The 27,718-nt window shown below is 47.0% G+C and overlaps 1 protein-coding gene across 1 annotated transcript in view; it reads left to right on the forward strand.

Moving 5' to 3' along the window:
• Positions 1-2,193: 2,193 nt before the first annotated feature.
• SCFD2 (sec1 family domain containing 2) overlaps positions 2,194-27,718 on the forward strand; it is a 1,619,339-nt gene continuing 1,593,814 nt past the window's right edge. The window contains exon 1 of the mRNA XM_069201324.1: positions 2,194-3,055. Within this exon, the coding sequence (XP_069057425.1) occupies positions 2,293-3,055 (763 nt within the window). The 5' untranslated portion in view covers positions 2,194-2,292. The remainder of the gene's footprint in view (positions 3,056-27,718) is intronic.

Here is a 27,718-nt window from a genome sequence, read left to right on the forward strand (position 1 = left end):
CCATGTTGCCAAAGTCACATTTAGATGCAAGCACCCGTAAATTAGCCAAATATTCATCTACGGATTCATCTAAAGACTGCTTGCACATAGCAAAGTTGAATCTTTCTAATAAAACATTTGAGTCATCCGAATACTGTTTTTTGATCCTCTCCTTTCCTTCGATGTAAACATCCCAAGTTGCATTGTCTCCTTGCGGTGGTTGAATTACTGGTAAATTGTCAAAAACACGCTGACCCGCTATTCCTAGGTGGTTGAAAAGAAGGGCCAATTTCCTGGATGGTGAATAACTAATAGCATCTATTGCCGATAAATAATTTTTAAAAATTCTCAGCCATTCATTCCATCTTATCTCCGGCTTACCTCCTTTTTGCAAAAAAGGAGGAGGCTGCATGACCAGATGATTTGATGCCATGTCAACTCAGTGATATTTGAGTCCAAGAAATACCCAAAAGAGATTGTCCAGAGTTGTAAAACTAGCAAATATAAGTTCCTAAAATGAATATATATATATAAATATACATATATATATATATATATGTATTTTTTTTTTTTTTTTTATAAATCCACAAATTAGAAAACTTGCTTGAAGATGTCAGAATTCACATTTAAACAATGTCTAAACGAAGAGCAATACTGTGCTTCCCAGTTTTTTTTTTTTTCTTTTATAAAACGGTGGCATTAGCACGTCGTCCTAGCAACTAACGCATGAAACAGGAAGTAGAAGGCTGTTGTAGGACACCATTTCCATCACTTTCGTTGGCGTAAGTGCGTTGCCCCGGCAACTGACGCACACAACAAGAGACGCGCGTTGCCCAGCAACAATCAGCGCACTGGACGTACCCACGCATGCGCGCAGGACAGCTGTGCACGCGAGTTTCCACACACACAGCACTGTGCGCTCGAGCGCTTAACGGCACGGGCGCTCCAAAACCTGGAAACAAACTTCACCAAGGCTTACCAGGCTGTAGAAAATCGCGGTAAGAAGGCGTTTTTTTTTTTTTCTTTCCTTTGATCTCTTTAAACTCTGGCAAAACGGCACCATTAAATCTCCGCTTCTGGTCAGGCCGCGCAGTCTCACCTCAAATAGCGGTCGGTGGATCAAAAACAATTCACCCCACTCCTGGTACCAAATTGTAGCGTGGGTGATGTACAGAGTACACGAAAACGAAAAGAACACTTTACATCCAAATTGTAGATTCTTCTTTATTCTAAGGTAAAGATCCACGACAGCAAAAGAAGTCCTGACAAGTCCAGAGCCAGAGTCCAACTGCTCTTGATTCTGGAATCTCACCAGCACTCCGATGCTATGTGGAATAGAGAACATAGAATATAGAACACAGACAAAGTAAATGTGACACAAACCAAGTAACATATTACAAGATCCTTGATCCAATGTGCATCCTGACTTGATCAAAGATTTAACCAACACACCAAAATGTTGGGCATGTATTGACACAAAGAAAATTATATGTAACACTTCTCAAAAACAAAAATGGCAAAAAAAGTATTGGATATTGGGTCATGATAAAAAGCCCTCTCAAAGTCAAAAAGCAGCTTCTATTTTGTTCTTCATCTGTTCAAATCTTTAGTGTCTACAGGTTCCTTAATGTTGAATAGAAAGGGATGGTGGAGTAGTAAGTGTTTGGTCAAACTTTTGCATAATCAGGCAACCAGAATTTTGCCAAACAAGGAAATTATTTCAGTGAAATATCTCACTGGTCCTTTAATGATAAGTTAATTGTTGACAGGAATGATGACTCGGTAAGTGTTCATTCACACGCACCCACTGCTTTACAAGCCACTGGTACGGGAATTTCTTGGTCAGTTTCAAAGCAATACAGGGACTTAGTGTGACACAGGTGATGCTGGTTGCTCGTATGATAAAGTAACCGGATTATCACACAATGTTTCTGTATGTGTTAAGTACAAAGGCTTCTTTCTTTTTTAACTCATACTGCTTAAAAATGCTTTTCTTTGCAAAGGGGAAATAATTTTTTGTGAGGCATTCTCAGTGTTAGTCCTTTCTTTATTATTTGTTGCACGTGCTATGGAGTTGTTTTTGTTTAACTTAGATTCGTTTAGGTCTGTCTGCCTTGTTTTCATGGGTATCTCCACCCCCTTGCCATCACTGTCCTTATATCTTTTCAACGTGTTTTTAAGGATAGTTGGCCTTGTACAAAGAGACACATCAGCGGCGGTGACGTCATCGTGCCGCGCCGTGTTGTAGTTTACACGTGTGTGTTTTGCTGTCACCTGGATTTGTGATTGTCGCCGCTCTCGCTGTACTTGGCAATGGCTTCACCCCTCAGCTCTGCCTATGCCCAGGCATGGGAGCGCGTGCTGCCCTGCTTTCGGAGTTCCTTAGTGTTTCTGGACACTGCAAGTGCTGAGAGCCTGCACTGGAGCGTCGGTGGCGTCGGGGCTCTGCTGCGGGCGGGTGCACTTAGCGTTCGGGGGCTCACCGGACCGCTCGGAGACCCTGGACAAGGCCGTGCTGTGCTAGTCCTGAATGGGCCGCCACGGGGCCGAGAACTGGACGCGCTGCGGGATCTAGTGCTGGGCAGCTGTTTCCAGCATTACCAGGTGCTCCTTATCGCCCCCGCTGCCCCTGAGGAGAGATCGCGCCTGGAGGAACAGATCCGCCGATGGATGGGAGACGACACCGGCCTGGTTGAGGTGGTAAACGCGCCTCTAGCCTGGGCTCCTCTGGCTCCGTACTTAATTCTCGCCCCGGCTCTAGCCACTCTCTTCCCGCCGCTCCCCGCGGATTTTCAGCGCATGTCCGGCCGACCCCGGGCCGAGAGGAAAAGACCGCTGCCCCCCACAGCAGAGACTGAGTTGCCTTCTGCTCTGCAAGCTCAGATACGTGGCTTGGCCCGTGAGTTAGCCAGCCTGTTGGAGGAACTGGGTGTTCGTGAGGAGTGCTTTGCTCTAGGCACAGTCAGCCGACTCGTAGCTGGGGAACTGGCTGGAGACCCGCAGAGCAAGAACAGGAGGAAGACAGCGCCACACAGGTGCTCCTTGTTACTCATAGACCGAAGCTTGGACTTGACAGGTAAATATACATAATCAAGTTTATTCTGACACTGCACTCCTTAACACCTACAACATAGAATATCACGCGTTTATACTTTACCATTTCATTCGTATGTGCATGTACCTGGTGATGTTCCCCATAAAAGCAGCTCCCACTTCATAATGCTACTCGGCCACCCACCCACCCGTTTGATTCTCTTTTCTCTGCTTTTTCGTATACACCTAAGAAAGGAATTTGTCTGTTTAAGTCTTATGTAATGTTTATGTTTATATGTAGTCTTATGATAGTTTAACTACTCAAAGGCTATACAGCATTAATTGCCCGAATATTCAGAAAGGTAATGTCATTTGACTTCTGTCAGTGTCAACAAAGATAAAACTAAAACAGTCTTAATATTCTTATTTCGAGCTCCTCTTGAGTAAAAGAAGCAAAATTGCTTAGGCCTTCTCTAGTCATATCAACTGTTACACTCCGTTGGCTGTGTTCATTATTAAATATTGTATTTCGTTAGTGGTGGGTTGGGTCTAATTTCTAAGATAGCAGAAAAACATGATATTCAGTGCTATTCCCCAGCCAACTATGTAATATATGTGAAGTATGTCAAACTGTTTACAGAGCACAAGCAGCAGCCTTATTACCCGTTTACCTTGCACACCAAGGAGCAGTTCAGATTTCCCTAACACACAAAGAACAGATCTAGCAAGGGCTGCGGACTTCCAAGCTTTATTCTCAAACATAGAACAGATAACTGCAGATTCATCAGCAGTGTGAGCTTCCCCTCACATTCGACAAGTACAGCATGGACAGCAGCAATGCAATTGTACTAACTTCTTCATATAGCGTGAATTTGTTCAGCCATATCTACGTTGAGTCCTGGGACGATCACATGCAGGGTCTGCTCATTGTGCTTCCAAACATCTCAAAGACCACCTAAAATCCTATACAAGCATATTTAAGTATATTCTAAACTGTACATTCCTAACTAATATTCTAAATTTGTACCTTCCATTAATAATCATATGACCCCCAAATACAACAGCAAGCTTTTCACTCCTGCAAAGTGCAGGTGCAACACCCCAATCAGCAATGCGTGATTACCTCACACACAGAATCAATATAGAATGGGAAGTTAACTCTGTCTTCCTAACATTCTACATTCCTATTTTCCAATAATAAATCATATGACCCCAATGCAACACATCTTCCCCTTTTAAATAAACAATGAGACAGTGTAACAAATAAAAATGTACAAGATAAAACTATAATACAAAAGCTTTATCAGATGAATGCTACAAAATAAAGATGTACAAAATGAAACTACGATACAAAATAATTAAAGTAACTCGGACCATAATTACGCCCCCACCTTAGGACTAATTTGGCATTATCATCAACCTTCCTACTTTCAGCATCTTAACCTCTCCTTTCCCCTTGCATTCCAGTACCTTGCACTCTATCCAGTTCGTCTCCTTCGCCAGAGCTTGCTGTCCTTCCACCAGCCTCACTGTTATCACTATTAGTCCTGGGGTTTTCCATACAATGAGAACGCCTCTCCTCTTACCAAAATGAATTCCTTCATTGGACACTTCTTTATCCATCATCAAATTCAGATCCAAATCTGCATTCAGCTATACTACTCATATGCCACATTCTGCCATCACTCAGTTTTAACCGAATTGTGAAACACTTCTTCTGCTCTTAAAGGAACTGAAAATACACGTTCTCCTTTTTAACTCTGTTCTTGTTTCCTCCCCCAAACCATCTCCGACTTCAAAACTCACTTAAGATCCATGCTTCTTATCAGAGGCCATTTTTATAAACAGCTTGAGTTCTTGAAATATTTTTCTTGACCACATCAGGCAATCATTCTTGTAAATGAGTACTAACTTGCCAAGCATGAATATTGTTCCTGAACGACGCCCTTCTCTCATGATGGCAAAAACACTATACTCTGTCACTGTTGGAGTTATCCTATACATCCAAACCATTTTACTTTTTTTTTTTTTTTTGTCCATAGCCCCTGTCCCTGGATTTAGCAGACTGTAAAGTACCCTTTATTACACAATTAAACCTCTCAACTTCTCTATTTTCTTCTGGATGGTACACAGATGTCACCTTATGCTCAATACCATTCCTAAGCAAAAACTTCATCAGCTTTGAACTGCACACAATTGTCTCTAACACTGTCTGTAATTAATTATTTTCTTAGGTAACCCTTCTCTACAAAAAATCTCATCCATGAACCTTATCACAGCATGTGCACCCACCCTCTCCATCAACTGTATTTCTGGCAACTTAGGAAAATAATCCACAGCAACTAATACAGAAGTACTAGAACCATCTCCATCCACCACTGGCCCCATAACATACATTACAGTAACTTCCCAAGCCATTTCAGGAACATGAATGTGATTCAATGGTGACTTAAGCAACACCTGTGACTTATCAGCACTGCCACACTCCAAAGACTCTCTGACTACCTGTAAGGAAATGCCTCCTTGGCTTGGTTACCCCCTGACTTTTTGCCTTTGCTGATGCTATGTTTTGAATTGAAAGTGTGCTGAGGCCTTCTAACCAGGCCCCAGCACCAGTGTTCTTTCCCTAACCTGTACTTTTGTATCCACAATTGGCACACCCTGGCATCCAGATAAGTCCCTTGTAAGTGGTGCCCCTGGTACCAAGGGCCCTGATGCCAAGGAAGGTCTCTAAGGGCTGCAGCATGTCTTATGCCACCCTGGAGACCCCTCACTCAGCACAGACACACTGCTTGCCAGCTTGTGTGTGCTGGTGAGAACAAAACGAGTAAGTCGACATGGCACTCCCCTCAGGGTGCCATGCCAGCCTCTCACTGCCTATGCAGGTATAGATAAGTCGCCCCTCTAGTAGGCCTTACAGCCCTAAGGCAGGGTGAACTATACCATAGGTGAGGGCACCAGTACATGAGCACTGTGCCCCTACAGTGTCTAAGCAATACCTTAGACATTGTAAGTGCAGGGTAGCCATAAGAGTATATGGTCTGGGAGTCTGTTTTACACGAACTCCACAGCACCATAATGGCTACACTGAAAACTGGGAAGTTTGGTATCAAACTTCTCAGCACAATAAATGCACACTGATGGCAGTGTACATTTTATTGTAAAATACACCCCAGAGGGCACCTTAGAGGTGCCCCCTGAAACCTTAACCAACTATCTGTGTAGGCTGACTGGTTCCAGCAGCCTGCCACACTAGAGACATGTTGCTGGCCCCATGGGGAGAGTGCCTTTGTCACTCTGAGGCCAGTAACAAAGCCTGCACTGGGTGGAGATGCTAACACCTCCCCCAGGCAGGAGCTGTCACACCTGGCGGTGAGCCTCAAAGGCTCACCCCTTTGTGCCAGCACCGCAGGACACTCCAGCTAGTGGAGTTGCCCGCCCCCTCCGGCCCCCACTTTTGGCGGCAAGGCCGGAGAAAATAATGAGAAGAACAAGGAGGAGTCACTGGCCAGTCAGGACAGCCCCTAAGGTGTCCTGAGCTGAAGTGACTCCAACTTTTAGAAATCCTCCATCTTGCAGATGGAGGATTCCCCCAATAGGATTAGGGATGTGACCCCCTCCCCTTGGGAGGAGGCACAAAGAGGGTGTACCCACCCTCAGGGCTAGTAGCCATTGGCTACTAACCCCCCAGACCTAAACACGCCCTTAAATTTAGTATTTAAGGGCTCCCCTGAACCTAAGAATGTAGATTCCTGAAACTACAAGAAGAAGAGGACTGCTGAGCTGAAAACCCCCTGCAGAGGAAGAACAGAAGACACCAACTGCTTTGGCCCCAAACTTACCGGCCTGTCTCCTGCCTTCCAAAGAAACCTGCTCCAGCGACGCTTTCCAAGGGACCAGCGACCTCTGAATCCTCTGAGGACTGCCCTGCTTCAAGAAAGACAAGAAACTCAAGAGGACAACGGCACTGCTCCAAAAGAACTGCAACTTTGTTTCAAGGAGCAGATTTAAAGACCCCTACAACTCCCCACAAGAAGCGTGAGACTTGCAACACTGCACCCGGCGACCCCGACTCGACTGGTGGAGAACCAACACCTCAGGGAGGACCCTCCGGCGACTCCGAGACCGTGAGTAACCAAAGTTGTCCCCCCTGAGCCCCCACAGCGACGCCTGCAGAGGGAATCCCGAGGCTCCCCCTGACCGCGACTGCCTGAACTCCATTTCCCGACGGCTGGAAAAGACCCTGCACCCGCAGCCCCCAGCACCTAAAGGAACGGAACTCCTGTGCAGGAGTGACCCCCAGGAGGCCCTCTCCCTTGCCCAGGTGGTGGCTACCCTGAGGAGCCCCCTCCTTGCCTGCCTGCAACGCTGAAGAGATCCCTTGGTCTCTCATTGATTTACATTGAAAACCCAACGCTTGTTTGCACACTGCACCCGGCCGCCCCCGCGCCGCTGAGGGTGTACTTTTTGTGTGGACTTGTGTCCCCCCCGGTGCCCTACAAAACCCCCCTGGTCTGCCCTCCGAAGACGCGGGTACTTACCTGCTGGCAGACCGGAACCGGGGCACCCCCTTCTCTCTATTGAAGCCTATGCGTTTTGGGCACCTCTTTGACCTCTGCACCTGACCGGCCCTGAGCTGCTGGTGTGGTAACTTTGGGGTTGCTCTGAACCCCCAACGGTGGGCTACCTTGGACCCAAACCTGAGACTTGTAAGTGATTTACTTACCTGACAAAACTAACAAAAACTTACCTTCCCCAGGAACTGTGAAAATTGCACTGTGTCCACTTTTAAAACAGCTTATTGTGTTTTATGTGAAAAGTATACATGCTAATGTAATGATTCAAAGTTCCTAAAGTACTTACCTGCAATACCTTTCAAATGAGATATTACATGTAGAATTTGAACCTGCAGTTCTTAAAATAAACTAAGAAAAGATATTTTTCTATAACAAAACCTATTGGCTGGATTTGTCTCTGAGTGTGTGTTCCTCATTTATTGCCTGTGTGTATGTACAACAAATGCTTAACACTACTCCTTTGATAAGCCTACTGCTCGACCACACTACCACAAAATAGAGCATTAGTATTATCTCTTTTTGCCACTATCTTACCTCTAAGGGGAACCCTTGGACTCTGTGCATACTATTCCTTACTTTGAAATAGTGCATACAGAGCCAACTTCCTACCCTACCCCTTCAATTTCACTGTCCATACCTGTTTTGCTTTTTACTAATGACCCAGCTGAACTACTCATGAGTTGACAAAAAATCTCTTGAATGCACTTCTTAGTCCAAAGCAGACATTCATTATTTCCCTACGTAAGGTTCCTAAAAGGAGCTTAGCATGTTGAAAGCACATGTTTAAAAAACAGTCACAGCAATGAAATGAAAACATACCAAATGATTCTGCACTGCAATATACATAGCAAATATATGTATCCATATTATAATGCAAAGCAAATAATTAATAAAAATGCATCACCGTAGGGCCTGTCAGGTGCTTCATCTTTCTCATGCCAGCAAGCCGATGACCCGTTCGACTGCAAGAAAGAGAGATCCCCGCCCTGATGGGAAATCTATATCAGACATTCAACGTCTGAATCCTGACTGAGGTCTCTGAAACTCTCACTGTCGCACTGGGTCTTTTTTATTTCTTAAATAAACAAAGGAGCTTTCTGGAAAAAAACCCTCCTTTTGCAATTCAAACATGCTGGCTAGTTTAGGTATGCTTTGAAAATAAAAAGTTGAAGTTTGGCCACAATCCCAAGATAGCAAGTCAAAGCAAGGCCGTTCCCTGCCATTTTGAGTACATCCTTATCAACCAAAGCCCTTAGTGAGAAAAAGCACGAGAGGCAAGACAGAATGCACAGTTTACAATGTAGAAAATCACTGGCAGCCTTTAACATGGCAGTGTCTAATGCTACGGTAAAGTCAATAGGCAGAATGAATTTAAGGCTAAACGTGAGTCTGTAACTGGTGAACACTAATGTGACTGTGGGAAGCTAAGCCAAGTGCAAAGTGGTGCAACACGAAGTCAGTGGTCAAAACACACATTTCACTACAATACCTTACGGATTGCACAGGAAATGGGTGAGGGGAATATCCCAAGAGCCTAGTTTTGGAGGGAAGGTAGTTAAATGGTGTTAAGTTCGGGACCCCGATCCGTGGTTGTCATGGTCTGTAAATAAGCATCCAGGGGTAACCAAGGTGTCTGGATCTGTAATAGTTGAAGATTTGGTTGAGGATATTGTTGTCTGAGCTTCTGAGAAAGCATACCCAGGCCCACCAAGTTTAGTAGGAAATAGATTTGAAGTCTTTTTATTCACAAAGAATTGTTTTGACCCCTAATGTGAGTATTAAGTCAGGTAGTAGGAGTTCTGCTTTGTTAAGTGGGGCGGGCTAGGAATAATCCGGGGGCCTAAACATGTAAGCACTGGGTCCAGAGTTACCTTGTAGTAGAAGATGTTGTTTATGGTTCTGTTGATATCTTCTCAGTATGAGTGAAGCATAGGACAAGAGAATAGCATGTGTTTGAGCTCTCTGACTTTGGCTAAGCAGTTCAGCATTTGTCTGAAATGAATAAGCCTAGTCTGAAGAGTTTGTCCGGGGTCCAGAAAGATCTGTGTAACAGCCAGTATTTACACTGTGAGATGATAGGAGAAATTTTGAGCTCAGTCACATGTTTCCATATATGAGACCAGTTTTTCTCATCTAGGTGGGTGTATTCTTCTTTATGGCAGGAGGCAGACCACTTGTTTTGATATATTTTTTTAATATGTGTTTTTTAAAGCCAAAATGTCTCTTTTATCAGCTGTCCACTTTCTGCGGTCATGCTTTCTGGTTTGATGCAGCAATCTGGGCAGCCAGTGGCTTTCAGCGTGACAGCCAAATGATTGTACCAGGGTTCTTTTAGTAGCATGGCCTGAGACCAGACTTCCCTCATGATATCCAGATAGTTCCTCAACTTGGGTTTTGCCCAAATACTTATCCAGTATTTGAGGGTGTGTAGTGCTAAGTGCTGCTCAACGGAACCGAGGTCCAACTCAAGCCTCAGTGCATCCATTGGGGTCTCTGGGCCAACCGAGGTAAGTTGGTGTAGAAACAGATTGTAAGGAAATGCCTCCTTGGCATGGTTACCCCCTGACTTTTTGCCTTTTGCTGATGCCAAGTTATGATTGAAAGTGTGCTGGGCCCTGCTAATCAGGCCCCAGCACAGTGTTCTTTCCCTAAACTGTACCTTTGCTTCCACAATTGGCACAGCCCTGGCACTCAGATAAGTCCCTTGTAAATGGTACCCCTGGTATCAAGGGCCCTGATGCCAGGGAAGGTCTCTAAGGTCTGCAGCATGTCTTATGCCACCCTGGGGACCCCTCACTCAGCACATGCACACTGCCTCACAGCTTGTGTGTGCTGGTGGGGAGAAAATGACTTAGTCAACATGGCACTCCCCTCAGAATGCCATGCCAACCTCGCACTGCCTGTGGCACAGGTAAGTCACCCCTCTAGCAGGCCTTACAGCCCTAAGGCAGGATGCACTATACCACAGGTGAGGACATATGTGCATGAGCACTATGTCCCTACAGTGTCTAAGCAAAACATTAGACATTGTAAGTGCAGGGTAGCTATAAGAGTATATGGTCTTGGAGTTTGTCAAACACGAACTTCACAGTTCCATAATGGCTACACTGAAATCTGGGAAGTTTCTTATCAAACTTCTCAGCACAATAAATGCACATTGATGCCATTGTGGAATTTATTGTAAAATGCACCCATAGGGCATTTTAGAGATGCCCCTGAATACCAATCCGACTTCTAGTGTGTGGCTGACCAGTTTCTGCCAGCCTGCCACACACCAGACATGTTGCTGGCCACATGGGGAGAGTGCCTTTGTCACTCGGTGGCCATGAACAAAGCCTGTCCTGGGTGAAGGTGCTTCTCGCCTCCCCCTGCAGGGACTGTAACACCTGGCAGTGAGCCTCAAGGGCTCACCCCCTTTGTTACAGCACCACAGGGCATCCCAGCTAGTGGAGATGCCCACCCCTCTGGCCACTACCCCCACTTTTGGCGGCAAGGCTGGAGGAGATAATTAGAAAAACAAGGAGGAGTCACCCACCAGTCAGGACAGCCCCTAAGGTGTCCTGAGCTGAGGTGACCCCTGCCTTTAGAAATCCTCCATCTTAAGTTTGGAGGATTCCCCCAATAGGATTAGGGATGTGCCCCCCTCCCCTCAGCGAGGAGGCACAAAGAGGGTGTAGCCATCCTCCAGGACAGTAGCCATTGGCTACTGCCCTCCCAGACCTAAACACACCCCTAAATTTAGTGTTTAGGGGCACTCAGGAAATCAGATTTCTGCAACCTGAAGAAACAAGGACTGCTGACCTACAAGCCCTGCAGAGAATACAGAAGACGACAACTGCTTTGGCCCCAGCCCTACCGGCCTGTCTCCTGATTAGAAAAACTGCAACAGCGACGCATCCAACAGGGACCAGCGACCTCTGAAGCCTCAGAGGACTGCCCTGAACCCCAGGACCAAGAAACTTCCGTGAGCAGCGGCTCTGCTCAACAAACAGCAACAATCTTGCAACTTTCAAAGACCTCACTCTTCCTGCCGGAAGCGTGAGACTTCACCCTCTGCACCCAGCTCGAGATCCAGAGAACCAATACCACAGGAAGGACTCCCAGGCGACTGCGACCCTGTGAGTAGTCCGAGATGACCCCCTTGGACCCCCCAGCGATGCCTGCAGAGAGAATCCAGAGGCTCTCCCTGACCGCGACTGCCTGTAACAAGGGACCCGATGCCTGGACCATGCACTGCACCCGCAGCCCCCAGGATCAGAAGGAACCGAACCTCAGTGCAGGAGTGACCCCCAGGCGACCCTCTGCCTAGCCCAGGTGGTGACTGGCCCGAGAAGCCCCCCTGTGCCCTGCCTGCACCGCTAGAGTGACCCCCCCCCCCCCCCCCCGGGTCCCTCCATTGAAACCAATAAAAAACCCGACGCCTGCTTTGCACACTACACCCAGCCGCCCCTGTGCCGCTGAGGGTGTGTTTTGTGTGCCTACCTGTGTCTTCCTTCCCCCGCCCCCAGTGCTCTACAAAACTCCCCTGGTCTGCCCCTGAGGACGCAGGTACTTACCTGCTGGCAGACTGGAACCGGAGCACCCCTGTTCTCCATAGGCACCTATGTGTTTTGGGCACCTCTTTGACCTCTGCACCTGACCGGCCCTGAGCTGCTGGTGTGGTAACTTTGGGGTTGCCTTGAACCCCCAACGGTGGGCTGCCTATGCCCAGGAAGTGAGACTTGTATGTGTCTTACTTACCTCACAATTTAACCAATACTTACCTTCCCCAGGAACTGTTGATTTTTGCACTGTCTGCTTTTAAAATAGCTTACTGCCATTTAACTAAAACTGTGTATGTTACTGCTCTAATTCAAAGTTCCTTACTTACCTGTGTGGAGTACCTTGCATTTTATGTATTTACTTCAAATCTTGAGCTTGTGGTTCTAAAAATAAATAAAAGAAAATATATTTTTCTATATGAAAACTATTGGCCTGGTGTAAAGTCTTTGAGTGTGTGTTCCTCATTTATTGCCTGAGTGTGTACAACAAATGCTTTACACTACCCTCTGATAAGCCTACTGCTCGACCACACTACCACAAAATAGAGCATTAGAATTATCTAATTTTGTGTTCTCTACAAACTTCTGCTTGTGACTGGCATGGCATAAGTTTAGACCCTTGCAAGGATGAACCTATCTTTTATTCTTAGATCCAAAAAGCAATTCAATTGGTTTAGTATATTACAAAAGAAAAATATTTAGGTTATTTATACTTGGACATTTGCAAACGCGATGCTATTAATGTTTCTTTCTGTCTTCAAACAACCACCAGATGTAACATAACGTCTCGCTTCTTACCTCTGCCATTGTCACACACATTTGCTTTTCTCCATTTATTGTTTGTCCAACTTGTAGGACATCTCCTTTTGCAGTGATGAACCTTGCCTAGATTGGTGAGCCCTTTCTTATTGACACCTATGCAGACACATACGCGAGCTATGGATTTCAATTAAAGTGAGAGCTGGGAGTGCTCTCTTTCAAAACACAGAGAGTATTCTAATATACAGCACAGGTTTTTTTTTGTGGATCATCTTGTACCTCCCACCTGATGAGCCCTCAGCTCACCCACGTGTGCGCCTCACGGTAAGAAGATCATTATAGCTGTGTATGATTAGAAGCATTCATCAGTCAAGAGCTGGGGGTGAGGAAACCCAAGTAGAAAAATTATTTCTATAAGTCCTGGGAGTTCTTTGATATTGTCAAGACGCATTAGAGGGTAAAATAACCTAGGGTGTAGGGTAAGTTTTATTAGTGATCACACTGAATAAGGTTAAAAACACGTTGTACTCTGATGGAGCTAAGGATGGATGCCCGGGAATCACAATGGTCTCCAAGTCCTTAGATGTGGTCTACATGCTACGGCCTGTATTTCCACTCTGGGTCATTCAGCTCTAGTCAGGGCCATAGATTTCCCTAAGCAATATGGTAGGAATCCTCTAGTGATTCCATATCTGCCCCTGCGTACTAGCTGTAAAACAAAGACCAGAATTTTTGATGCAAGTGTGACTATAAAGCTGGTCCCACCTCGTATTCTATGGGGCAAAATACATACCCCATCTGGGATGACCAATGTGTTAAACCCATGTTTGTAAGTTTACATTTTTGTGTGTATGTTTTTTTTCTTGTAATTGATGTGGAATCACTAGTGGATTCAGCCATATTAAGGAGGTCCAATGATGAAGCACGTCACAAAAGCTTTGTGGGTGAAGGACTTCTAAAAACCACAATAGTTTGTACTAAGCCAGGTTATCCGAAAGGAATAATTTTCATACGTGGGTTTCCTTACCTCTGATTTTGATTGATGAGTCTATAGCATCTGGACATGTAAGCCACCCCAACAAAAAGCTCCTAGTTTCCTAGTTTCTTACCTTGATTGATATCTCTGGTTAGAAGTGGGAAAATAAATTCAGCAATAGTGCTGGGACATAGTGAGATGTATGACTGCAGTTGGGGCATGCATGATTGTGCTTCAGGTCTGACACTTTCAGATTGAAGACTGACAGAACTGATGCCCCATGCCATGACGACTACTGGAATGGTCATACTGACTATGTCCAGGATTTTCTAGTTTTCAGAGCAAATGGTGTGATGTGACTGAATCCGAGCTAGCCTTATGAGCCTCTGAGAGGCAAATCTGTCATCTGACCATTCCCCAGCCCTACTTTTCTTTTACTTTTGAGGCTGGCATATGACAGTCTATTCTTTTGTTCTGCAAGCCTCTCATCTCTGGTGCTGACACTTTATTGACTCTGTTAGAAGTCTTCCCTTCTTTCAGCGATGAACCTAATGTGTAATATAGTGCTCCTAAGACGACACCTCATGTGTGACTCTGTCAGCCATCCAGGCTTCTTCGCCAGCAATATACTGTCATGTGGAACTCAGTTTTTTATGATGTCTGGACACCCATTTTGCAGCATGTGAAGTCTAAAATACGCCAGGATAGGTTGTCGCATTAAAGCGTTAGAGGCCCACATGTTTTGGTAAGTCCTCTCTTTGGTTCTGAGGTAATGCATAGGTACCCCTGTTGTATTTTGATGCTTGTAAGTATCTGATTGAATTGGAATGTTTAGTATTGGGTGTCAAGTATGAAATGGCTCATTTGGCAACAGTGTCACTGCCTGCTTTCTATCCCCACTAAGTTTTCAAGGATAGGCTAAAACTAGGCAGAAATATCAAATTTGACCACCCAGGTACCTAATGCGAGTGCCAGTGCTGATGGCTGTGCTGGTTCGGACACCAATGCTGGTAGTGGTGGAGCGGGAAGTGGTGATGAGGGTAATGCGGGCTGGGGACTGATGACTGAACAGATGTCTGAATGGCTATTACCCCCCATTTTTTTTTACAGTTTTCCATTTTTAGGTTTTCTCTGTTTTTGCCCTCCACACCCCTGCGCCTCCGTTCCGTACTGCTGGGCCTTCCGGGGCTTTCAGGCCGACTCTTCCGGATGGCTGGGCTCCACATGGCTTCCGGGTGCTGCCTCTCCCTGCCGGACGACGATGACTCCGTAACCAGTTCCCCTCCCGCATGGGCATGGACCTCTGCGGGTTCGGGAGGAGAGCATCTGCTGGTCCCGATGCCGACGGAAGACTGTGCAGCAGGCAAGCAGCCGCTCCTCTTCCGCGCTCACTCGCTCGTCCACTGACTCTGCTCTGCTCTGATCTGCACTTCCCCTCTGCCTCCAACTCGAAAATGCAACAAACCCTCCAAGTAAGCAGAAAGAAAGATAAGACCAGGGAGAAATTAATACATATTTGTGAGTCTGTAGGCCTATTTGCCCTAAATGGTCAGAATCCGTCCGACACCCCACCCGCATGGACAAGATCCTCTGGAAAAAAGGTATCCTATTTAGACTACACACTGGTTAATCCGTCACTGTACACGTTGGTGAACGATTTTAGAATTTTGGACCGCATGTAAAGCTATCATAAACCACAGGCAATTAGGATACAGTCCACACTGCGGAAGCCGGAGAAAGCGGTTTCCCTGAAAGGGGAGATCGGCACTGAAAACCTCAAGCGACTGAAATGGTCATCCAACTCCATCAAAAGTCAAGCAGAAGAGGCTCTTTCAAGGCTAGAATACATGGTCATGGACCCTGCAAATCTGAAAATGGTCTGGGAGAACTTCGTCAAGGACCTCACAAACCCACGTCCCTCGGAAAAAACAAAAAAAGGGAGCACAATTGATCCATCCCAACCAAACACATATACCACAGCCTGTTCGCAGGAGGAAAGCAGCGGTGGGTAGGCGGCTGAGGCAACTGCACAAATCCTGGAGAATGGAACACTGCTGAGCGCCCTGTGAGAGCAAAGGAATCTCCTGAAAAAGGAAACATGGTCCTTTAAATAACATCAGCAGAAAACGCTATGGGCCAAGCTACACTATGTGGCAAAATCATCAGACTCAAAACTATTCTGGAAACTGATTAATTCCATTGAAAAACATCCAAAAGCAGCTTACAATGCTAACTTAACAGAGGAAGCTTGGGCTAACCACCTTAAGTCACATCTAAGGGAGCTGCCCACCAGAGAAGCTGTGCAAGCCCAGGGGGAGTCCATTATTTGGGAACCCAACGTCTTGAATACCTTGATATCACAGTGTCGGAGATTATAAAAATCATCAGGAGGTCGCAAACTGATTATGAGCCTGGGCCCAACGGTTTACACCAAGCCCTGTTTAAACAAGACACAGAAAGATGGGCAGATTTCCTGGCTGTAATGTTCAATCACATCCTTACAACAGGAATTGTGCTGGCAAGTTGGAAGGGTTCAATAATCCATCCCATATATAAGGGAGGGAAGGCTGCCTCTCCAAGCAATGATAGACTAATCGCCCTCTTAGATGTCGACCAAGTATTTCTCAGTCTGCTTATTTCAACGTTTAGAGGCATGGATCACAGATAATAGCATACTTCCCATAAATCAAAGTGGATTTATCAAGAACGAGGGAACGTTAACGAACCTTATGGCACTGGGACTGATCATCAGCAGAGCAAAAGCAACTGGGACCCCTACATACCTGTGTTTTGTTGACTTTAAAGCTGTTTTTGATTGAGTCCTCTGCTGCAAATTGTGGGCAAAACTATAGCAATGGGAGCTGCCAGCAACCATTTTAAATGCTAGTAGATTGATTTATTCTGATACGTGGGTGAGGGTTAAACTTGGGGGAGGCTTATATCTATCAAGGGCAGTTAAAACAACAGTTGGTTTAAAACAAGGCTGTGTTTTGGCACCAATTCTTTTTTTTTTATCTGTATATATCAGACCTTTCTACCAAGTTAAATAATCAGTTAGGGTGGAGCCAACATGACGGGCGCTTTGAGGAGGAGGTCCGCACCGACACTCGCTTCTCCTGACATCACGGCCGTCCTACGAGCTGCTCATCGGCAGCGCTGTGAGACCGCTGGGAGGCCGAGCCACCGGAAACCGGCACGCACTTTCCCCAGACGTTCGCTGGGGACCGTGGTGCTCCTCTGAGACGGAGCGGCTTGGGTGGGAAAATGGCTCGCTCAGCGGCTCGGCGGCGTCATTGGAGCTGCATAGCCGCGGACTGCCCGACCGGACCTGGACGGCCTCCTTGGCGGTGAGGTGCAACGGAGCCGTTCCCGGCATAGAACCAGTGGGCCGACTCGAGCGTGATGAGAGTCGCTCCCAAAGGGAGGGGCGCACAGGGCTACGAATCGTGCCGGGAGTGCAGGGGGGGGGGAGGGACCTGCTGAGGAGAGAGGAAGCGGGGGTCCTCTGAAGACCCTGAGCCTAGCGGAACAGACACACTGGCAGAGAGGCGATTGTGGATGAGGTGTGCTGCTGGCCCCGGGGGTGGCGCCGCCCTCGGCGAAGGGCCTGCTGCGCAGGAGTTATATGGCAAGAACTGTCACTGGCGCATTTGGCTGATACTACGGACTTGACCCGCTTTGCTGCGGGGTCGGTGCTCTTCTGGAATTGGGGTACTGGACTGAGTGATGCCGTCGTTGGATGTGTCCAGCTGAACGAGCACGAGTTGCGGCGGCTGAGTATGTTGGGGGCCCCAGGCCCTACCATTGGCGCAGAGCGGGGCCTGTCGTCAAGCTGGATGTGCTGCTATTGAGAGATGGACTCTAGACGGCGCTTTATTTCATTGCCTCTGGAGGAGACGCACCATTTATATCTTCATTTTTGCACGTGGAGTGTGTTATCAGTGGAACGGTCCTCCTAATGCTGTGGCCCCGTAAAAGGTTCTACGACGCATACCCAAGTGTAGACGAGAAAGGACACGGCCCATTGCACCGACTTGTCGGATTGTGGACGATGCTGCGCTGTGGGCCATGGGGTTGTCAGTGGACGGAGAGGGGGTGGGGTGGGGGGGCAGCCACCAGAGTCGCAACATCGAGGGTCCCCACCACAGCCAACGACAGTCATGGCTAACCCTGAGCTCCCCGGTGCCCTGGAGGACAACCTAGACACGGTACTGTCGGCCATTGATGACACACGGACTTCTTTAGAGTCCAAAATAGACGCAGTGTCATCTGACTTGGGTCTATTACATGCAGATCATAGAAAACTGGCAGACAGGGTGACGCTGATGGAACACACTGTCACGGCACTGCCGCACAGGACGGATAAGTTGGACGCTATGCTGCGGGAGCTAACATACCGAGTGAAAGTGTTGGAGCAGCGTGCAGAGGACGCGGAGGGCAGATCCCGTAGGAACAATGTCCGCTTGGTGGCCCTGCCGGAGGGCGCAGAGGGGCTTGATCCCGTGGAAGACATCGACACCTGGCTGCGCACTGTTCTACCCTCTGACGCACCCTCCCGCTTTTTCTCCTTTGAGGAGCACATAGAGCGCCATGTTCCCCTCCCCTTGCCCCTTCCCCCCCCCCCAGCGGGTGCTGCCCCACGGCGGATGGTGATACATTTCCTTCACTACCGCGATAGGGACATGGTGATAAAGGAGACCCGCTCCCTGGCAGAGGTGCAAAGACAACGCATTAGCTTCCTGACAGTCAAGCGACGTCTTCAGGAGCTGGAATTGGCGTATTCTCTCCTTTTTCCAGCCAGACTCTGTGTGGTAGCTGCTGGCACCACAGACTTCTTTGCTACACCTGAGGAGGCATGGCACTGTATTGAGAACCCGGATGGCAGGGCCTCCCACCCGATGTGGTCCGGGCTGTCGGGGGCGGCGGTGCGGAGCAAAACCGAGGGGGGTGGCGAAGGATGAAATAGCGTCCATGTGTGGGCCCTCCTGTGGTCCCAGATTTGGAGCAGAGAATTCGGGAGCGGTGCAGTGCTGTGCAGCGGGCAGCAGCACTCTCCAGTGCAGGGCTTTGCTCCAGTCCGGGCACTCCGGGCTCTGTGTCCTCAGATGGAGAGAGCTCAGTTATTACTTGACAGTCTGTCCAAAGCACCCATGGCCCACCAAATATAACCCCACAGATGTCAGACACTGTCATCCAGCTTGAACTGTTGTTATATTCATGTCTTTATCCATACAAGTACAGCTGCTGCTGATGTAGAATACTCCTTATATGGCCGTGAGCATTGGTCTATCTGTTAAGTGGCATGCAGTGTGGTCCCTCTGTAACTCCATGCTGTGAGCTCTCAACTAGTCACCCCTATTGTGAGGCCAACTGTCTTTGCCTTAGTTGTAATTATTTGGTTAGGGTGGCCACTTGTTCTGGTGTGCTGCTGTCTTGGTATTCATTATGGTACTGTTGCACTGTGTTGATTGTTGTTCCCTACCCATTTACCCAATCGGCGCTAGGCAAACTATGGCGTTACCTACTGAACATTGCTCTGCTTCCTCACGTGCGTCGTTGACACTCATAGCTACGTGGAACATGCGCGCAGATACTCCTCCTGTTCTTCCCTTGCAAAATGGCGCATGTTAATGTTATAACATGGAATATCCGTGGCATGCACACCCCAGCGCGCCGATACGCTATATACTCCTACTTGAAACGAAGTAATGCTCATATTTCTTTACTGCAAGAGTCGCACCTAACGAGTTCAGAGGCCAATGCGCTGCAAAGAAAATGGCGGGGGCAGGTATATTCTTCTAATTATTCCTCCTATGCGCGGGGAGTCGTGATATGGATTTGACCAGGGGTTCAGTTCGATCTGATAGAGCAGGTCACTGATATTGATGGCCGGTATGTGTTCATTCGGGGTAGGCTGAATGGCAGGCATGTTCTTCTTGGCAATATCTATGCTCCCAATATAGATCAAATTCCCTTTTCCAATGCGCTCAACCGGTTGCTAGCACAATGGAACGATGTTCCCTGGCTCATTGGAGGGGATTTTAATTGTGTATTAGACCCGTATCTGGATAGGTCATTTTCACCATTGGAGCGCACTACCGCTATATCCAGTGCCCGCGCACTAGTGACCTGGCTCCACCACTGGCAGCTAACGGATATCTGGCATCAATATAATGCTGTAACACGGGTGTACTCCTTTTTATTCAGCCACTCATGGCTTACATGTCCGCCTTGACAGGCTACTCTGCACGGCCGGCCTGATACTGGCAGTCGTACACACTGACTGTCTGGGCCGTACCCATTCCGATCACAACCCTCAATACCTTCAGCTAGACTAGGATGGGATCTCGCAGTCCCCTGTCCCCACGTGGAAGATGCAGCCTGCACTGCTGGAGGATGCAGCATACCGGGAGTCAATAGGCCAGCAGATTATTAGCAACCTTGAACTTTACACAGACACGGCATAGTCTCTGGCAGCAGAGTGGGGCGCTTTTAAGGCAGCACTGCGGGGGCAAACTATAGGGCTTAATGTTGGGGTGCACAGGCAGCTGATTCGGGAGGTGCCAGTAATAGAAAGGCAGCTGCTGCAGCATGAATCGGAAGTGATATGAAACCCTAGTGCCTTACCTCACCTACAGGCTGTGCGTAAAACGCATTCGGAACTTCTTGAACGTTTGAGATGTCTCAATTACACAACGCATTCAGCCAACGTGCATGCCAAAGCCGACCGATCCGGAGCTTTGCTCGCTCGGTTGATACGCCAGGAAACTGATCCTAGAGCTGTACTATCGATTCGAGCACGTGAAGTGATTTGTTGTACACACAAATTTCAATACATAGCGCATTCAACACACATTATAGGTCTGTATATGATACTGACCTCTGTCCTTCTTTCGATGACATCGAGCTATTCCTTGCAGAGATACCTCTGCCCCGAATTACAGCCGAGCAGTGCTCGGAGCTGGACGGTCCTCCTTTGATATCGGAGATACAGGAAGCTATCCTTTCTTTGGCAAATGGTAAGACGCCTGGCCCAGATGGGCTACCGGCTGAATTCTATAAGGCATACTCAATCCAACTAGTGCCTAAATTGCTTACTTTATACGAAGAAGCCATAGCATCAGTACCCTTACCCCAACCATTAAGGGAGGCCAACCTAGTCTCCCTCCTGAAACCGCACAAAGACCCGACCAGACTTCACTCCTACAGGCCATTAGCACTCCTAAATATGGATTATAAAATATTAGCCAATGTTATCGCAATGAGACTGGCCCCGCTGGTGCCTGTATTGGTCCATGAGGACCAAAACGGCTTTGTGCCGGGCCGCACGACGTACCTTAACCTCCGCAGATTCTTCCGTATCCTGATGTCTGCCCCCCTGTCACTGGCCACGTGCGGGCAGTTTAGTGATCGACTTGGAGAAAGCATTTGACTCGCTGGAATGGCGTTACCTTTTTGCCGCCCTACCGAAGTATGTTTTTGGCCCCTGTTTTATACAGCTGGTGAGATTGCTGTATATGATTCCATCGGCTGGAACCAAAACAGGGAGCCTCCTGTCGCCCCCTCCCCCCTATTAGCATCAGGAAGGGCACACGGCAGGGATGCCCCTTGTCTCCCCTGCTCTTTGCACTTGCAGTGGAGCCATTGGCAGCTGCTCTGCGCAGAGCGGGACGAGCCTGGGGAATACCGCAGGGGGATGGGAATCATGTAGTTTCTTTGCATGCAGATGACTTTCTAGTGTATATCAGAGACCTAGCGGAATTCCCCGGCGATATAGTACCATTGTTGAGCACTCATGCAAAGGTATTTGGCTTGCGGGTAAACTGGGCCAAATCCTGTGTTTTCCCATTGGCGCCCACTGTATCCAACTTGGGCCTTACTTCTATAGTGCCTGGCCTCACGTGGCAACCCAACACATTTAGATACCTTGGCGTACAGGTATATCACACTGAATCTGATATGTTTGATGGGAACCTGACGAATGCTGTCTCGGGCTTACGCCGTCAAATGACGTTTTGGAAGACGTTACCACTGACAGTCATGGGCAGGGTGGCCCTTATCATGATGATAGTGCTGCCTAGACTATTGCATTATTTTGTGAACCTACCTCTCTACATACTGGCCTCCTTCTTTCGATCCATGGAGCGTGATATGCGTAATTTAGTTTGGAATACATTCAGCTGTAGAGTTGCCCTCTCTAAACTTTATCACCCATTAACTTTGGGAGGTCTTTTGCTGCCGAACTTGGAGCACTATTACTTGGCTGTGCAGCTACAGAGGGTGGCCCGTTGGTTCTCTTTGAGACAGCTAGAGGATACGGCCACTGATTGGCCAGCGTGGTCATGATATAAAATACATCATTTATTTCATCCCTGTGCTAAGTCTGAGGCATTGATGCCCCTATTGCTGAAATTAGCCTATTGTTGCTTTCGTAGATGCTGCTGCCTCACCAGGGATATTCCCTACACACCAGCCATACCACTCTTGGGGACACCCTGGGGTGCGTGTGTCACATCTGCTGCAGAACTCACTGATTTGCACGCCGCGGAAATCTACACCCTGGGTGATCTTTACACAGATGGTACCCTCCATACCCATGACGCACTGAGGGAGACTGCCGGACTGAGTGCAGGTACTTTTCTTCTGTATGGTTCTATCAGGTGGGCCTTGCAGCATGCATGGGGTGACATCACGGTGATACCCCAGACGCACTACACGCTGCAGTATATGCAAGTCTTTGGAGAAGGGAGGCACATTGTACACTGGTTAGCGGATTCCCTACGGCTGCACACATCCGGACCACTTGTGGCTCTTCGGACGTGCTGGGAGGGTGACAGGGAGAGGCCTTTCACAGACAAAGAATTGGTAACCATATGGGAAACTCCCACATATGTCCCGCGCAATATGCGATTTCGACTCATCCAATATTATGTTACTCAAAGAGCACCGGAAAAAATTAACAAATATTTTGCCCGAACAGACACCACTTGCCCGCGCTGTCAAAGCATAGGAGCAGACCTTCTGCATATGATGTGGTCGTGCCCCACTCTGAGCCATTACTGGTCCCCAATCCTAGCGCGCTTAATGCATTGCGTAGATCGGTCCTTACTACTGACGTGGGAAATGTGAATCCTGGGCTTGTTTTCTAGGGGTAAGAAGGTGAAGGCCACGTACCGCTTTTTGAACTTGGGGCTCGTGGTAGCCAAACGCCTTATAACCCCCAAATGGCGGTCTCCTGAGCGAGCGACATATGAAGCATGGGCACGTTTCCTCTCTGTTTGGGCGGGAGCGGAGTACATGGCTGTCTGACGTGAGGATGCACTGGGGCTCCGCAAATATCCCCTTGCGGCGCAATGGGGACTCATGTTAGTGGATCTCTCCACTCCATTGGTGCTCGAGCCTGATCGGCTTTGATTCCTCTGTTGCAAGTAATGATGATCGGCGATATTTATCCAGTTTAACCATGTTACATGCCTGTATATATGAATGAGCCAAATAGATACTCACTCCGGATTACAGGACACTATACTGTATGAAAGCCAGTGGACATGGATGTACAGGGACAGTGTCTTGAGCGCTTGTGAGTTGTCTAACAATTTTACTGAATTCTGCAAGTTAGGTATATGGAGCTGTTTTGCCTGCTTTTATTTCCCCTACATGTTTCCTGTTATGTATTGAAGTTAATTGCACATGTTTGATACACAGTTATATTTATTATGCCCTGTGTCATATGTTACACTATAAATGCAATAAAGAAATAATAAATAAAATAAAAAAGTCAGCCCACTCCCCCTCTCTTGGTTGTCAACAATTATCCAACATGCTATACGCAGATGACCTGATACTGCTTAGTAACACCAGAATTGGAATAACCTAGAAGGATATGCAAGAATAACTGAATTAGAAATAAATCAAAGTTAAACTAAAATGATTGCCCTTAACCGCAGACCTTCTAACCAACATAAATGGTATCTGAATGGAAAGACTATAGAGGAAGTAACCTCATACAGATACCTAGGAGTTATGATAGACGCAAGAGGCAGTTATGTGTCCCAAAAAGAAGCGATAAAAAAACAAGGCACAAGCACTCATTCATGCCTTTGGAACGCTTGCAAATTCCATTTGTGGCCATGCGCTGATCCATTGACAGCTATAATGAGAGCAAAATTACTTCCAACTCTCGCATATGGGACTGAAATAACGAGGGGGATGGAGAAAGCTGTCTTGGACAAACATTTGGTAAAAGCCTATGTGTGTTTTCCGGTTACCTGGATATGCTTCTCCGGCCCAGGTGAGACTGGAATTTATGCTAGTCAAGCAGTCACTGGCTTGGCCTGCGGCATTTATCAAATGCTGTTACAAATTGCGTCACGCCCCAAAAGGGACGCTGGCTAACTTAGTGTGGCAGGAAATCAATTTGGAAAGACGCAATAGTAATTATAAAAAGTATTTGGAAAGAAGCCTAATATATCTGAATCTAGTTGATGGATGGGATCAGTCGCTCCCTAGCCGTGCTTTTAAGAAAGCAGTGAATAAATCAAGTAAACTACACAGCTGGCTAGAAGATAGGGAGGAACTGGCTAAAAGGTCTCATGGCTGGTTGGTTTTTAACTCGTATAAAGCACTCAAAGAATCACCATAATTGGCTGCCCCCATTCACAGAAAATTAAACACTGCTTTCTATAGCTAAGGCTGGGCCATATGCCAACGCTAGACTTCATGCCAAAATGGAAGGAGGTGTCGCAAATAGACAACCAGGAATACTGCCTATGTCACCTGGCGGTAGAAACCCTAGGGCATGTGGGCTGTATATGCCCAGCTTTGGCTATCGAAAGAAGACCAATGCTGAAGGAAGAACTAAGGGCCGGATGTATCAAAAGGTTTTACCCATTCTGTGTCAATGGGAAAATGCTTTGGTACATATGGCCCTAAATGAATTAGGGGTCAGATCATGCAGACAAGCCCTAATTGAGGCACTTAACCCAAGAAACACCATACTGAACCTCAGGCTTGTCCAATTTCTGGAAATTTTTATTTCCCTAATCACACCACCAACAAAAAAACAAAAAAACACTAGGTTCCCCTCTATAAATCCTAGCACAGTGGTTCCCAACCTTTTGACTTCTGTTGACCCCACTTTGTCATTACTGGAACCCGGGGACCCCGACTGAATCATTATTGGAATCCGGTGACCCCCCCCCCCCCCCCCAACCACCACTCAGTCATTACTGAAAGCTGAGGACCCAAGCTGTTAATATTATTTAATTTTCCAAGCAGTTGCTGACCCCTGAGGAGGCTTCCCAGACCCCCAGGGGACCCTGGACCACAGGTTGGGAACCACTGCCCTAGCGGACAGGAACTACGTCGGGGGAGTTGAACCATATTACTATTAAATATGAAAACTGCCCATTGTGGGGGGGAAAAAAAACAGGTCGGAAAGAGGCAGGGCGGTTAGTTCATGTAGTTGTGTTTTCAATTATTCTCGTAATTTAGTCCTATATCTGTAGTCTGAGCCAAGTGGAGTTAACTTTCCCAGTGTACTAATTATGTCCTGTTTTACTGTACTAATAATGTTTTACTGTAATAATAAAGTTTTGTGCAATTTTATGTTGAAGGAATGTTTTATGGTTTTAATTAACAAATAAAAAATAAATTCACATTCGAAATTCGACCATTGTATTTGGTTGCATTTCTGTAGTATTTACCTATCCATTGCAAGGCCATAAGCACTTTCTAGGTGGTCATCGAAGTAGCTACTCTATTTGTGGTGTTTGTATAGTGCTTCGTACCCCTGACAAGATTGTTTAGTACTTTGATTTACATCATGCACCTGTTGCTCTTCGGAATTAATCGTTGAAAGGGTGTTGTATAGTGGACATAGAGGATAAGGTGCGTGACGTTTGGAGGCATTGTGTAAGCATGGTGCACTGAGCATCACTCTGCCTAAGCATGTCATTGAGCAGTATATCAGAGGAGTGTTAAGAAAAGGAGTAAAAGGAGTAAGAGATAAGACTGATGTTTGCATATACCTACCAATGGTTTCTTCTGTGGTCAGTCCACTGCTGTGAAGTTTGAGAAAAGTCAGGCTTTATAACATTTCTAAACTCGAGGTGATTACTGATAATCTTTATTTTCCTCATGAGCATGTTCCAGAGTTTGCAAGTCTGTACTGAGAAGAATCGCAGCTTAATCATTTTTTTCTTTTTTAAGGGTGTGTGTTCGTGAGTAGTGCCCGTCTGGACAGGGGACTCTTCTTTTGGCATTGAATTTTGAGTTTGTTTTTATTACCTGGTGGGTAATGCAGCGTACTTTGAATGAGATTCTTCTAATCACTGGAAGCCAGTAGAAATCCTTTAGGGCAGGAGTGATGTGATTGGGTCAACTGAAGTTTAGCACTTATATCAGTAGTCTGAATCTGTTGTAAGTTCTTGATTAATTACTAACACCTTTGGCACACTTGGTGTGTGATAACTCTAATTCTTCAGAGGCAAGAACCTTGTGAAAGATCCTGCATATGGTTTTCATCGTGAGGATTGTACTTTCGGTCACTTGCTTGATCTGCGCCAGGAGAGAGATGTTTGGATTCATAATCCCATCTGGATTCTTTACTTGTGTGGAATTGTTTGGGGCAGTCTAATTTCTTTGGGTCAGGTGGTAGAGGGACCATATTTTTGCCACAGTGCACAAGGCAGGATCTTAGTGTTTGAGGAGTTTAGCTTAAGGCGATTCTCTATCATCCAAATATCTTTTGCATGAGAGTCCTCTTCTTTTCCTGGACCAGTGAATGCTCCAGCTCTAGGATGATGTGCACATAGTTGTAACAAGTAAGCCCTTCTACGCTGACCTCGACCTCCTTTGCTACCGGGAAGGTGCTTGGGCCCAGAGATCCTGGCTGGGGTGCAGGGACTGATTGGAATTCTACTTGTGGCGTTCAGCAAGCTGGGAGGGTCCTGGACAGGAGATGCGGTGAGAAACCGTAGTGAAAAACGCAGACTATGCCATGCTGGCAGGTGAGACTGTGGACCCTGCTTTGTTGCTACCCATGGAATTGGCCCTCCTCCACCCCCCCCGTGAGGACTTTGGGGCGGCTGGATTCCTGGGGGTCGGGGTCACGGAGGGGGTGCCGATGCTGCCACTTGGACCACTCTACATTCATGGAGTGCAGCCATGTTGGATGCACCCATGTAACCACCTCCTAGGCCCGGAAGTTGCTGTGAGTGCCTGTCAGGGTGCGTGGATTTCTGCTTCTACCGTCAAAGAGCACCCCAGTTTACTACACGCTGTAAGCGCTGGTAGCAGCCTGCTTCACCCAGTAATGGGACAGCTGCACAGACTACCATGGGGAAAAAAGATCACTGTCAACTTCGCCTGATGTTTGTAGCTAAACGTACCACTAAACCCCAAATGACTATGCTCCAGACCTAGAGTAAGAACATGTGTTGCAAAATGAGACAACAACAGAGCTTGGCATCTATTGATGGGAAAAATAGACACTCCTAACTTTTATTGCATAGCAGCACAACTGGATAAACAAACTGCCTGCATAACAGCGGAACCACACATATCTGGTGCAGAGAATGACTTAAGTGTCAGCTAATTGCTGGAATATGGAAAAGGTGATCGCAGTAATCCAAGCAAAAAATTAAGATTCAGAGGCACATTCTTGACAAAATATTCTACGAATCACAGGGATCCTTGAAGCATCCAAAACTGGCAAAGTAGAACAACATGTGCAAACTGTAGGAAAGTACCCTCTTTTTGGTATGGTTACCCCCACGTTTTGCCTGCTGTCAGTGTGTTTTGACTGTGTTCAGTGGGATCCTGCTAACCAGGACCCTAGTGACTGTGCTCTG

The sequence above is a fragment of the Pleurodeles waltl genome, chromosome 1_2 (genome assembly GCF_031143425.1).
Source record: "Pleurodeles waltl isolate 20211129_DDA chromosome 1_2, aPleWal1.hap1.20221129, whole genome shotgun sequence".
In the NCBI taxonomy this organism is placed as follows: Eukaryota; Metazoa; Chordata; class Amphibia; order Caudata; family Salamandridae; genus Pleurodeles; species Pleurodeles waltl.